General features: G+C 50.3%; 5 protein-coding genes and 1 non-coding gene across 6 annotated transcripts; 5 read left to right on the top strand and 1 right to left on the bottom strand.

Annotated features, from left to right (window-relative positions):
- Positions 1-123: 123 nt before the first annotated feature.
- PV05_05249 (uncharacterized protein) lies at positions 124-2321 on the top strand (the record flags this gene model as incomplete). The annotated part of the gene is made up of 2 exons (XM_013461732.1): positions 124-165; positions 213-2321. The coding sequence occupies 2 exons, from the start codon at positions 124-126 to the stop codon at positions 2319-2321; spliced, it is 2151 nt and encodes a 716-aa protein (XP_013317186.1).
- Positions 2322-2751: 430 nt separating this feature from the next.
- Positions 2752-4640, top strand: PV05_05250 (uncharacterized protein; the record flags this gene model as incomplete). The annotated part of the gene is made up of 3 exons (XM_013461733.1): positions 2752-3170; positions 3250-4024; positions 4074-4640. 3 exons carry the CDS (start codon positions 2752-2754, stop codon positions 4572-4574), a joined length of 1695 nt encoding a protein of 564 aa, XP_013317187.1. The 3' UTR covers positions 4575-4640.
- Positions 4641-5205: 565 nt separating this feature from the next.
- PV05_05251 lies at positions 5206-5300 on the top strand. The gene has a single exon. It is a non-coding gene; the product is annotated as a tRNA-Glu (tRNA).
- A 1474-nt stretch (positions 5301-6774) lies between these two features.
- On the top strand, positions 6775-9122 carry PV05_05252 (uncharacterized protein; the record flags this gene model as incomplete). The annotated part of the gene is made up of 3 exons (XM_013461734.1): positions 6775-8272; positions 8316-8800; positions 8856-9122. 3 exons carry the CDS (start codon positions 6775-6777, stop codon positions 9120-9122), a joined length of 2250 nt encoding a protein of 749 aa, XP_013317188.1.
- A 651-nt stretch (positions 9123-9773) lies between these two features.
- Positions 9774-10412, top strand: PV05_05253 (uncharacterized protein; the record flags this gene model as incomplete). The annotated part of the gene is made up of 2 exons (XM_013461735.1): positions 9774-10110; positions 10174-10412. The coding sequence occupies 2 exons, from the start codon at positions 9774-9776 to the stop codon at positions 10410-10412; spliced, it is 576 nt and encodes a 191-aa protein (XP_013317189.1).
- A 1893-nt stretch (positions 10413-12305) lies between these two features.
- Positions 12306-13528, bottom strand: PV05_05254 (uncharacterized protein; the record flags this gene model as incomplete). Its single annotated transcript, XM_013461736.1, has 5 exons — positions 12306-12628; positions 12676-12871; positions 12931-13251; positions 13300-13349; positions 13486-13528. 5 exons carry the CDS (start codon positions 13526-13528, stop codon positions 12306-12308), a joined length of 933 nt encoding a protein of 310 aa, XP_013317190.1.
- Between the last annotated feature and the right edge of the window lie 641 nt (positions 13529-14169).

Raw genomic sequence — 14169 nt, forward strand, 5'->3', positions numbered from 1 at the left:
TTGTTTCGCCGCAACGCATCTGGAAAAATGCGGAGAACGCGACTCAATTAACAGACCGCGTCGTCCACCTCGACTTATAAAAGGCACCATTCATCGCCGTCTCGCGCCAATATCAAAGGCGACATGGATGCAGAAGATGTCTATGTTGGCGACAATGCGCACACAGTCAGTCATAAGCATCTTGCTGGCCCGCATGCACTGACTGAATGCAGGGGTGCTACATCTTCAAACCAGCCCAAATCGACCAAGAAGAAGGCATAGACCAGCGACCCAAGAAAAGGAGAAAGGTCGAAAACCCGAGTACCAGAAGCCGCGAGAGGATCGGAGAGGAAGGAGACCTGTGGCCCAGTCTCCTTGGAGGTCAAGAGCCCGCTGAGGCCATCCGACGGCGACAGCAAGTGTTCGAAACAACATGGACTCGACATCAGGACAAAATCGATGCTGTGATAAACAAAGTGGACGAGAGATTCGTGGATAACATTCTGGACTATGTGCGCGCCGAACAGCAGGATAGGCCACATGGCAGAATCAAGACAGCACTACTCGTTTCTACCCCAGGCAGGGACGCCCAAAAAGACCTCGTTCAAGTCTGGGAGCAGCGACATTCGGCGCACTCAGAAGAGATACTCATCCAAATCCAACCTAGCCAGGCTCCCAACATCCAAATTGCATTGAAGAATGTTGTCAGACTGGCACTGTCCCAGAAAACAGGACCGGAGGAGTACACGAATTTCCTTGCTGCCAATAAAGCCATGATCCCAATGAATTTCGACCTGGAATTGCTCCAACGCTATGCCGACAAAAAGGGTATATCGAGAGTGCTGGTGTCTCTCCCTGACGTGGAGGCGTTCGATACCGGTATCCTCTGCGAGTTGATCTCGATAATCAGCTCTTGGTCCGACCGAATACCCTTCGTACTGTTGACTGGGATATCTACGACAATAGCACTATTGGAGTCGAGACTTCCCAGGTCGATCATCGGTCTTCTCGATGCTCGAGTTTTCGAACCATTCCAAGCTGGAGGGCAGCATGACCCCCTCTTCGACGTTTACTCGGCTGTCCAAGGCCCTGATGCCGAGCTTTTCCTGGGACCTTCTACAGTTACTGTGCTTGCAGAACTGGCGCAAGATCAGGGCACTACGGTGGAGACTTTCTTGCGCGCCATCAAATATGTTTTCATGTCTCATTTCTTTGCAAATCCGCTATCCTTCCTGGCTATCCCAGGCGCAGGACTCAATCTCCCCCGGGATCCGTTCACAGCTCAGGCGATTCGTAACACCGTTGGTTTCCGATCACATTGCGAATCCCTGGCAAAGGGCACCAAAACACAGTGGCAACATTCTCGCAATCTACTTACCTCCGATGCAGCGCTCGAGAAAGAGGTCCTTGAAGCTGTCCGCTCTGGCCAGGAGCGCATACGGTCCAGCTTAGCGGCGATCTGGACCTTACAACAGATTTACCAACAGCTTCTTGGTCCCGCGGCCATCGCGCCTCTAGAAGCTCAGACTCAACTTCTGGCCTCTTTGCCCGACATAACCCACTCTGAGATCTTCGTAGCTACAGAAACAGTCCTTAAGGAGATGATCACTGTCGACGACTTTCACGTCTTCCTTAGCGGCATATCAGAAGAGCTTCAGGACCTCAAGTCTTTCATGCCGTCCGCTAAGGGCGATGGCTCTGATCAAGAAGTCCTCACCCTCGCCGCCATACAAGAGGCACTCGATTCTGACCACACCAGGCCTAGCATCTCCCTGATCACCGAATCCTTCCTAGACCTCCTAACCGGATACTTAGCCTCAAAAACCACCCATTCCTCAACAAGCTCATCTCTTTCGCCATGGGCAAGTCTCATGTCCGAGTCCTACACATTCAACCTCCAATCCCCACTCTCCGCGATCGTTCATCCGCGAGCTCGCTACGCTCTTGAACGGGCCCTGACCCGGCCTTCAGACTATCTAGGTTGCGACTGCTGCGTGCCAGAAGACGGCGTCATGCTCGACAAGTCGACTCTTCCCCCGACCAGCCTTCTGCTTAGTATGCTCAACGAGGCTGGGTCAGTTATCAATGTCAGAGATCTCTGGGATGCGTTCCGTGACATGATCGCTCCGGCGCTTGAAAGCGAGATGGGAGGTGCAGGTAGGAACGACGAAAAGGACGGAGAGGGAGGCGAGGGTGAAGGCATCGACGAAACCAACGAGCGAACACTTCTGGCTTTGTTCTACCGCTGCCTCGCCGAATTGCGGCATCTGGGTCTTATCAGGCAGAGCAAGAGAAAACCAGGGGTGGATTGTATTGCGAAAACGGCATGGATGGGTCTTTGATAATAGGAGTAGTCGGAAGAAGGACAGGCAGAGGGAAACGTCGTCGAGATGGGAGACCTCTGGCCAAGTACGGATACGCGCCCGGCAGAGTTGTGGCTTTCAAGATGAAACTACATCATAGAGATGACCTCAAACTTGAGACTCAACTAGGCCTAACCTCTGGGCATGCTGTCTATGCCGGCATTGGTAAGTGTCGTTTTCTCTCGAATAGGCAGCAAATACGAGGTACGAGATGCGCTCGGTTCAGGCCTCCCATCAAACCAGAAAGCCCCTATGATGGCCCCCTGCTCAAAGGATTCAGGCAGCACTCGGCAGGTCAGCAGGAGAACTACGAGTACATGGGCGGAAACATCGATTCTGATTTAAGGCAATACCTGACGTACACTCTTCAAACTCTCGCCATTGTTCTTCCCGCACGCAATCCGTCAACATGGCATTCTGGACGTCACTCATTCTTCTTCCACTCGTTGTTTTGACGGCCTTTCGATCCTGGGGACTCCTGCGTAACTACTTCGAAGCACGCAAACTGGGCATCCCTATCGTAATTACGCCCGTCTCCTGGCATGATACCATCTGGGGATTGTTCGCCGATAGATTTAGATGGATCAGAAATTTCCCGTTTTCCGGGTGGTACGAAATCAGTCTCTTTTCGTTTGCCCAGCGTCAACGGCATCTTCCGCATCAGAAGTACGGCGACGTGTATGTCGTCGTCTCACCCTCAGCCAACTATATCATGCTCAACGATCCCAAAACCAGCCTGGAAGTACAGTCACATTATAAAATCTGGACCAAACCAGAGCCCGTATATGAAATATTTACCACTCTAGGCAACAACCTCATTGCCGACAAGTAAGTCTTACCGAGAAACTGTGAACAGTGTTGCTGGAAGGCTGTTGAAGTAGCTTGTCGGTGCTGACAGCGAGAACAGTGGAGAAGACTGGCAACGCCAGAGAAGGATAGTCAATCCTGCGTTCCGCGAGCAGAACTATAGGCTTGTCTGGGAGGAATCTCTGAGGCAGGCTCAGCAGTGGCTGGACGGGCGACAAGCGCAATCGAACAGAAGCGCCACGATGCTTGACGTTCGCAAAGATATGGTGCTGATAGCCCTACACGTTCTCTCCGGCGCAGGCTTCGGTCAGATCCACGATTTTTCGAGCGGATTGCGCGACACACCACCAGGCCACATCAAAAGCTTTCCTGATTCACTGATGTTTTTGCTCACGAACCTGTTGAGGGTGGTTGTGTTCAAGAATGTTCGACTTCCAAAGTTCCTGATGCCAAACTTCATTCAAGACCTTAAAGACACTGTGGAAGACTTCAGCTTGTATCTCAGGGAGATGGTGGCTTACAATCGAGCAACCACCCAAGGCGGAGGTGGTGGACAAAACGCCGATATGGTGAGTGCCTTGGTTGAAGCAGACGAGGCAGCGAAGCGTGAAGAAAAGAAACCCGGACTAGGAGCTCGCGCAAAGCCGACGCACCTAACGGACGACGAAATGTACGGGAATCTATTCTTGTTCAATCTTGCAGGGTTTGAGACGACTTCAAACACCTTGACGTACACTGTCCCATTTCTGGCTGCAAATAATGACGTACAGAACTGGGTTGGAGAGGAAGTCGACTCGGTACTTCAGGATAAGGCTGTGCAGGATCTCGATTACGAGAGTGTTTTCCCTTCGCTTGTCAGATGTCTGGCTGTGATGGTGAGTTGTATTCGACATTCTTATGGCATGTCATTGACCAAATGATCAGCATGAAACACTTCGTATCTTTGGACCCATTTCTAGCAATGCACGTTGGCCGGCTGGAGAATCTCAAGTTCTCCGTATAGGTGACCGTGACATTGTCGTCCCAGCGGGGACATTTGTTATGACCAACTTATATGGCCTCCACAGCGATCCTCGGTGGTGGGGCCCGGACTGTCTCGAATGGAAGCCTCGGAGATGGATCATGCTCGATCCGGAGACCGGAAAGGAAACCCTCGCTCCACCACCGTCTGGTGCCGCGTACATACCCTGGGCTGTTGGCCCTAGAGTATGCCCGGGGAAGAAATTCAGTCAAGTTGAATTCGTGGCGGTGATCGCCATGTTACTCCGCTCATATCGGCTCAAGCCTTTGGTGATTGAAGAGAAGATGAAGACCGAAGAGCAGGCCAAGCAAGCCTTGATTGATGTTATGTATGACTCCCTGACCAGAGTGACCGTGAACATGAGGCATCCGGAGAACGCAGGGGTTGTCTTTCTTGACCGCTGAAGAGGGTAGCTTGGATGCTGGCCGCACTTCAATCTTTGACATAGTTGGCGAGGGAATAGGATATGCCTTGAAAAACGTTCGCGAAATGACTCCGAGCTTGTGTCTTTTGGCTCTAGCCTCGTGTTTCCCTTTGTCAACGACATCCCATGTGTCTTCTCTTCTAGACACCTGCATGACAGATGCAGCCGGGTCTTCGTCGACGTGTACAACGATGAATGTGAACAACGCACAAGGAAGGAAAGTAGGTCTGTAGCTCGCGCCTTTGCAGGGATGGGACTGAATCTCATCCAGTATCGTGAGTGAGGGCGGCTCGATCGACGAAGGTGATGATACGCTGGAGGAGTTCAAGGAGGAATCAGCCTGGCGTTGACGTTATCCTGCAGCTGCGAGTGTTATATTTCCAGTGCGCTGTGTACCATAGTAAGAGGTGCTATACGAGATGAAGCAAGCATTGAGCCTGAACTGTAGTGGCCATTTGTTGTAGCAAAATCTGATGTCTCTGGTTGCCCAGCAGCCATCATCTTCACTAGACTCTCACTTTAGTGAAGGTGAATTTCAGATGTTATATGCCATTGATCCCCAGTTCTGTCCAACAAAACAAGCCAGATGGCTGGTGAACATGCTTCAATTGACCATCATGGTGTAACGGCTAACATGATCGTCTCTCACAGTACTAAATAGTACAGTAGAACACGATAGCTCGCGGTTCGATTCCGCGTGATGGTGGCAATGACTTTTTTTTGTTGTCTTTGCTCCTTCTCTGTTGTACCTACTACGTCTTTGGGTCGTTTCAGAAATAGTTCGAAAGGGCTCGGAGGTGGTGAAGTGGTGAGGTGGTGTTCAACTCGTATCCAAGAACTGTATTGGGTTGCTTTCGTGCTGGGAGAAGAGTCCTTTCAGAAGTGCTTCAGGCAGGATGGGAGGGTCGTTTGTTTCCTATCCATGTTTGGAGGATATACTTTAGATGCCCGTGGGAAGGGAAACCAAAGTATGAAGCCCGAATAGTAATGCTTCGAGCACTTTGTGTACGTTGCGCTCCGTCCTTGAGCCTGATTGAACTTACTTTCCTGTCAGCCATAGGATTCTTTCCCTTCGATCTTCATGCCCTTGATGCTGTTCTCTGAAAGTAGAACCCGTATAGTAGGCAAGTAGGTCAAATAGGCAGATCTCGTTGGCCACCCTTTCTGTAAGCTCTCGTCGTGCCTTTTCTAATGAGTAAGGAAGAGTCAAAGCAGTACTTGCTGTCCTCACTTACGAAGACGTTTAGAAGGTAGCTTGCTCAGTCCAGTCTGGCTCAAAGGGGTAAGCAAGGCATCGGAAGTGGAGTCTGCATCGGGAGGACGTGCGAGAGCTCGTTGATAGGACACAAGTGTATGCGAGCGGCTATACTTCAACATGACTAGAGTTGCAGATACGAGCGGCCTCGTGTAAGCTGGGCACAAGAAGACGACACTACTGCTTGACCGACAGAGCGAAATCTCAAGGCTGAATCTCGACTAATCGCTAGTACTAGACGGTAACAGCTCTTCAGAGCCGGGACAGGAAATGGTGGAGGATGCTGCATCGAGCTGTCTTTCTCCATTTGTAACACGGAACCGAAAGACGGTTTTGTGGAGCGGCATCAGGCATATGCAATTTGTTGGCGTGCAGCCGCAGCGGTTGGCAAGTCCGTCCCTCGACAATCGAGAAACCTTCTCCCAGCAAGCCAAACGAAAACGACTGAGCGACCTTTACAACCCTTGGTTTAGGGATACCCATACAAATAATTCGAGGATGTGAATGTCCTTTATGAAGCAAGCGTCAGAGCATTATCAACCGTTAGCTGTACCAACAAGATCGCATGTTGAACAGATTTCGATTCTTTCCTTTTTCGGCGTACACCGGCGACCGAGGAGCACTAACAGCGGTCATGTCATAGGAGATGCTCGTTTCAGCCGCGCCACATCTATTAATGCTCCCCCTTCATGCCATGTGCTTCCGCCAGTGATTTATCGGCTTATGTGAACGCCTTTCTCCATTGCAGCCAGCCATACGAAAATAACCCCCCCAAGGGGCAGATGGCGAAGTCTAGACACGACAAGCTTCATGATCCTCAGCTATATCGGCTAACACAAGCCAGCACCACCAATGATATGGAAGCGGCCGACCAGAACGTCTCCCAATGGACCAGGTGTGGCCTGCGCGTATTTTCGGAATAGTCATGGCCCCTGCAGAGGATCCGATCGATCGCTTTGTCTGCCTACAAGTCTTCATATGTGGTGTCACAGCCCAGATCGATCAAGAAATCTTATCCACGCACTTTTTGAACCACGTTAATACCAATTGTAGAATGTCTTACGAGGGCGTGACTGAGAGCATTCTCCTCCGTGACAGGGACATCCCGAGCGTCGCTTTCACGCCCGTCTTTGACACAGATTTGCCTATCTTGGACCAAGAATCAGGGCCGAAAACCTCGCAACGTGTTCGAACGATAAAAGCCACAGGCCGCAGCATGACAAAGTTTTTGGACCGGACAGGCGCCTACTCTGCCCTCACAGGTGAAGAAAGTGAGGGTGAGGACGAACCTAAGGGCCCTCCAAATGCCACATTCATTCAGAAGATGATCGGATTTTCTGCCGTCACCCGGTTTGCCTTATACGTAATACCTGTTGCAGTTGTCTTGGTCATACCCATAGTCCTTACGGCTACTGCGTTCAAAAAGGCCGCAATTGGAGATATCCGCCTTATAGGCCTCTTTATCTGGATCGAGTTGGTTTGGCTGAACGTATGGCTGGCGATACTCATCTCAAATATTTTACCGCTCCTCTTCCAGTTCTTCGGCGGATTCATCAGCTCAGGAAGTCGAAAATACGCTCAACTGCTACAAGCAGTGAGGCTACCTGTGTCCGTCTTTATGTGGGCTCTGATCTCACGGGCAGCCACACCGGTTATCTGTGTTTTCGACATGAAGACAGACCGCAACCTTGACTGCGATGATCAGTGGATCTTGGTTCTCCGCAAAGCTCTGCTTGCGACTGTCGCGGTGACCGGCATGTTCTTCGTGGAGAAACTGATGGTCCACTTGCTCAGTGTCAGCTACCATCGCAAGCAGTTCAAGGTAAAGCTTAACGAGAGTAAAAGAATTATAAAGATCCTTGGCCGCATGTACGAGAAATCTAGGAAGCTCTTTCCGATATACTGTCGGGAGTTCGCTGCGGAGGACTCCAAAATTGCCGGTTCCAGAAATGCTCCTTCAATTCTTCGGAAAGACTCAGGAGCCAGCTCATTCAGCCGTATTAAAAGCACAGTCTCGGCGGTGATGAGCAGTGCTGCCAATAGATTCACTGGAAAGGAAATTCTCAGACCGGGATCTGCTCAGTCCATTGTTTTACAAGCACTCACCTCTCCTGAAGCCTCTGCGGCTCTGGCTCGACGTCTTTGGATGTCTTTTGCCGGAGAAGGCAAAGAAGAACTATATGAGGATGACATCGCCCATGTTTTCGGTCCTGGAGGTAAAGAGGAAGCAAAAGAGATACTCAAGGCATTAGACGAAGATTGCAACGGTGGTGTTAGCCGTGACGAAATGCTCTTACTCTGTCTGCAGATCTGCCAGGACCGAAAATATATCGATCAGAATATGCATGATATTGGTGAGGTTATTACGAGTCTTGACAATATACTCTCCTTTTTGGTGGCGGTGCTGACGGCCCTTGTCTATGGTATGTTTTACTCCTGGTTCCCGTTCTCACTAATCGCGTCCAGCCTCATTTTTCAACGCATCCCTCGCCTCTCGGGCAACAACGTTGTGGGGTAGCATTGCTGCATTGTCCTTCGCCGTCGCAGGCACTGTCCAGGAATTCCTCGGCTCTTGTGTTTTCATCTTCATCAAACACCCATACGATGTTGGCGATCGGGTTGACATTAACAACGTCCCGTTGGTGGTCGAGCATATATCTCTAATGTACACCATCTTTCGCCAAGTCGATAGCGAAGCCAGCATTCAGATCCCCAATATTATCAACAACGGCCAGTGGATTAAGAACATTTCTCGAAGCAAGGCCATGCCAGAGATATACGACTTTGCCATCTATGCCAAAACCAAATACGACGCCATCGAGAACCTAAAAGTTGAGCTCGAAAGTTTCGTTCGCGATAACAAACGCGATTTCCAACCCCAAGTCGATGTCCAATTGACCTCTATTGGAAATTTGAGGGAGCTTGTTCTGAGAGTAAGAGTCTGTCACAAGGTATGAAATACCACCGCGCACTTCCTACTTGCGACAGCGCTCACACTGCTATTAGTCGAACTGGTCCAACGAGACTCTGCGTACTACTCGTCGCAACAAATTCCTTTGGGCGCTTTTGACAGCTCTACGCAAACATTCCATCAGTAAGCCTGGTAACCCTAACCCTCCTGTCGGATCTTGGGAGAATCCAGGCTACTCCGTCGCCATAACGGACGAAGAAGCACATGAGGCTCGCGCTGCGTATGAAGCCCGGGAAGAAGAGAAACGCTTGAAAAAGCTGAATCTAGATATACCGAAAGCACCAACGCATCGAAACCACTAGTGGCCAAATCATGGGATTCAGCTCATGCACACGGCGGGAGGCTATGGGTGGGCGGTTCGCAACCAGGAAGCTGCTAGCGAGTCGATAGCGTTCTACTCAGAGGGAGTGGACGGTAACGACCTTCTTCACTGGCTTTTCAAGCAGAACATTGAGGAGTAATCGGAGGAGTCAGCGCATGCTCTAGTCGTGTCGGGGAAGATAGGCCTGCATCACGAACCTGAAGCGAATTGTAAGTCGCATCCGAATGTCCCGAGCCACTTACATATGCTTTACGCTGGAGTAGCTTGAAACCCCCTGAGACGAACTTTCAACTCTCTGCCTCCATGCATTGGCGGAAGTTGAGCCTAAACGCTGCGTGTAAGCCTGGGACTCCCTAACGTGCCCGCCTTGCGCCATTTGTAAGCCGTTACGAGGCCTAGTGAGCCCGAGCCACTCAGCATCCCCAGGCGTGCATCTCGGATGCCTCTAATGAATGTACGGCTGAGAAGTTCAACTCCGCATTCTAGGGGCATTCGGCCAACCTTCTGCACAGGGAGACCGGTAACATTCAAAACGGGGTCTGCAGAAACCTTTTTAAGGTGTGCGTAAACTTACCCAGGAGATGCCGGAAGCCGCAGTGCCATTTGCTATGTAACCATCTCCTGTTTCAAGATGCAGCCTGAGATCTTTATCAATATCTCAAATTTGGAGGACATGGTAAGCGAGCGAACTCGCTATGCCATTGCTTCCCATGCGGCCAAGCTGCGGCGACAACGACGCGGAGGGCGCAACACTTCAAGTGCAGGCCAGAGTAATCATACCTTTGTACAGTGGAGGCACGGACAGGATTCGGTGCTTACGAATCGGCGACACCAACCAGTATCCATAGCCCCTAAGCGTCGAACAACCCCTCAACCCTTTGATGTGCTCGGTCAAGGAAGGAAAGATCCATTTGCGGCCTTTGCCGTGTTCGATATACCCGATCTAGTGCATGAGATAATAGATCATGGTACTCCGTACTAGCGAGCCAAAACCCCCACAACTAGGTCTATATACTCACTTCGAACCTTAGCTGTACATCATTTCTGGCCAGGATTAAGTCCTGGAAATATGCCTGATCCCGAAAATCCTGCGGTCACTGCCTATCTTGAGGCGATTCGACAAGCACCGCTTGCCTTCTATGCATATATGGTAGGCACCGCCGAGAACTACGAGTTACTTGGCGGCGTCAGCTCTAGGATCAAGGGGTTTTCGCAGCTATGCTTGTCCTACCGCATTAAGATGATTGAGCTCATCAATCAGGAAATCTAGTCTAGTGGCGATTCACTGTCTGACCATCTACTGGGCGCCATCGTGGTGCTCGCAGCGAATTATGTCATGTTCTCCGGTGAAGCCAGGATTGCGTCCCTTGACAGCGCAAATGCATCTCGCTTCAGATCTTCACTGAGGACCGCGCAGTTTATCCACGTCTATAGTGTAAGGCCTTTCCGAAGCCCCCACACAGAAGCCCTGGTACGCCTCGTGATCATGAAAGGTGGATTCTCGAAGATCACATTGCCAGGGGTTGCCAGCGTGGGTGCATTGTCAGTCTCCCCACTTTTAACCCCCATCGTGTCTTGATGCTTCTGGCTGTTACTGATTCAAAAAGGTGCGACCTTGTTCATGCTTCCCAGACGAGTTCGCCACTACACATCTTAAGAATGGACCCACCAGGACTGACGAGTCTGCGAACCCTGAGAATGGTAGTTCCTGGTTCTCCACTGAAGATGTGGGAGCTGCTCTCAATAGCATCCGATCTGCGACAGCCCCTTGTCGAGGCTGTCCAAGTGCTATCCGTTGTAAGCGAAGCCCTCGAGCGATATCTTCATGGACCCAACCCAAACATAGAATTTTCACAAATTGTCAACGCACGCAACGATGCGCAATATTTACTGCTGAGCCTTGAGCCATGCACTGAGGGACCAGCGTCTGGCCCCGGGGGGAGCTGAGCACCGTCTATTTGAAGTCGCTCGTCTCTCCCTCAGAATCTTCAGCAATCTCGTGGTGTTTCCAATGAATCCAGCTGGGGGTACCGCTAAGATCCTGACACTGACTCTAAAAGATGCGCTCACTCGATGTGCAGACGAGCCTCGGAGGATGGTGTATCTGAGAGAATACAAGCAACTGTTCCTATGGGCACTAGTTTTGGGTGGCCTCCAAGCTGATGACGATGATGAGATGACAGACAAGGCACGGAGCTGGTTTTTGGCTCGTTTTATCCACTTTTCCTCGTCTGCTCATGTATCGACCTGGGTTCAGGTAAGAGATTGTTTATCTGAAGTGTTGTGGTCAGAGTCTGTCCTCACTTTGGCTGCTTGGGAATTTTGGAAAGATGCTCAAACACATGGTCGCATGACCACACAGAGGTAGTGGTCGAGATGGACAAGGGTCTGTCTCGCGAGGAGCACACGCAATGAGCACATCCCGAATTTGGTTTCCCGTGAGAGGCAGAAGCAATCATCTAAAATCACTCAATGACTTCCGATTAGTTGCCGCTTATCGTATCGACTCAGCCTTTGCACCTTGGTCCTGTGCTTCGTGCCACCTTCGTTCATGGAGATACTCTGTGGTGCTTATGACGCTTGAATTCGTTGTGGGTGATTTGATGCGTTTAGCACTAGCTTCATTCGGAAAGTTTCCATCACCCCAAATAGGAAATCCGTCAACAGGATCGAGATTCCAGTAAAGAAGCATTTTGTTGCGACTAAACTCCAAACTGTCGAAGACTCGTGATCTTGGATACGTTAAGCGCGTGTAGGAGGTGGCATGTGCCGTTGTGACTCCGCAACCTTACCCGCATGCTGCAACTCACGAGGCACCTCAAGCAGACTATCCCGCGCAGCTCACGAGTCCCTGAAAGTGGGCATGGCACCACGCTCGAATTTATGTCGATCTGAAAAGGGTCCGAAAGCTATACTCTGCACTACAAAAAGAGAGTCGAATGTTTGGGTTTATAGGGGATGCGAGTAAAAGCAGAGCCGACAGGTCATCGATATCTCCAGCAAGGTATACGTAGATGTCTCTCTACGGAGAACATTGGGAGTCGCTTCTTTTAATCATCATAACCTCAGGTACACAAGATTCTCGTGGCCTTTTAGAGCCTGTGAATGCCAAACGTATTCACCCGGTACCCTTGACATTGGCCTGGGCAGCCTTCGTCATCCACTAAACTGTACCATTGACAGCCCCGCCCTGATTTCCGTTTAGCTTCTTCTGTAACTCCAGGAGACTATTGGCCATGTCGGTGACTGTCTTTTCGAGAGGTCTGAAAGTCATGCCCAATTGTTCGACAGCCTTGGAGGTATCCAACTTGTATACAGATGGGAGCGGTTCACCGGGACTTCCCTTCGGAGTCAAGCCACGGAGGTTGGGAAACTTCTCCCTTATGATATCGCAGATCTGTTGGTAGCTGTATGCTGAGGAGGAGATAAGATATCGTTGTCCTGCAGCTTGCGGCTTTTCGAATGCGAGAACATGAGCTTTAGCGACTGTGAATGAGCATCACTTAGCAAATGTGCCAGAATATTCGTCATACAGGGAGACAGTGTTCCTTTACCGTCACGAACATCCGCAAAGGCCCAAAACCCTGTTTGAGGGACTTCCTGCTGTGACCCGTCGATCAAGCGATATATATCAGCGGCAGAAGTGTTCAGATCACTCATTTTTTCGACGTTATGGATCAAGGGACCGTAGACCATGGGGGGAGAGAGAGTAACGATGGAGAATTGCAGCTGTTCAAGAAGCTTTAGTTCGGATCGCCCTCCAGAAATGACACAAGAATAGTCCATACCTTCTGGCTTCTAACATAGTCCCATGCAGCTTGTTCGGCTAAAGTCTTGGATGCAAGGTAAGCGACAACCCCGTCGCCGCGATCTGCAGCCTCCCTGGTGACGGGATTCCAGTCACTTTCGCTGTACGTGTATCCCGGGCGAATACCCTTGTCAGGATCCAGGTGAGCAGCAAATGAAGAGGTGATGACAATGCGCTTGACGCCAGGATTGTTCTTTTGAGCACCTCGAAGAACCGAAACTACTCCGTTAATAGCAGGACGGAACAGGTCGTTCTCAAAATCCGAGGCATTCAAAACAAAAGGTGAGGCGGTGTGAATGATCTACAGAAGTCAGCTTTGAGATTTGTGAGGTGACAAGATTCCACTCACTCCATCAACTCCTTTAACTGCCTCGTCGAAAGCATCGGCAACTCCAATATCTGTGACAATAGCAAAAGATAGCTGGGCTTGATACTTGGAATGCGTCTGTTTTACTTTGGCGGCAGTGGGTTCCGATCGAACAGTTCCACGCCCATTGTAGCCACTTTGGAGCAAAGCGTCAACAATGTGAGCCACCAATGTAGCCCGATGCGCCTGTGACGAGAATGGTCTTGGCCATGATTGTGATGGGGAGGTGTTTTCAAAGTGAATTGTCGTAGATTTTGTCAGCCAGAGCGTTTTGGTTTATGATTTAATATCAGCTGGACATTTGGCAGTGCACACGTCTTTATATAATTTTCAGCCATGGTATATCCTAGCCAAACTGGCCTAGCCAAAATCTTTGACTTCTTTTGCCAGGATCTCCATCCTCATCGATGCTGTCCGGGGAGAAGTTGTTTTCCTTTTGAGGTGTGCTTTCTAACTAAACATGTGGACTTTCTCACTCCGATAAACCTGAGAGCATCATTGCTGACAAACACGATCATAAAGGTTCAGGTGCATGAGAACGGTGAATACTACAACCCTGTAGAGATTTAGTGTTTTGGTATACGGAGACCGAGCGTCAGAAGGTTCGCCTACCTCACCGGCTTGCAATCCTACTTCCGCGGAGAAAACTTAGCGTTACGGTGAAGTCATTACATCCAGGCGGATGTCGTCGGGCCCAGGCAAACACTATTGCTAAGTAGGAAATTCGTTGAAGCAGAAATAAGCGGGTTTATTGTTTTCAGGCTTGCCCAGACCGAAGGATTGAAGGGGTGAAAGCCCTACCAGGGGTGGGTGGCTGAGAAACGATCATCATATAGGCTTGAACAATATAAA

The sequence above is a fragment of the Exophiala xenobiotica genome, assembly GCF_000835505.1.
Source record: "Exophiala xenobiotica strain CBS 118157 unplaced genomic scaffold supercont1.3, whole genome shotgun sequence".
NCBI lineage: Eukaryota > Fungi > Ascomycota > Eurotiomycetes > Chaetothyriales > Herpotrichiellaceae > Exophiala > Exophiala xenobiotica.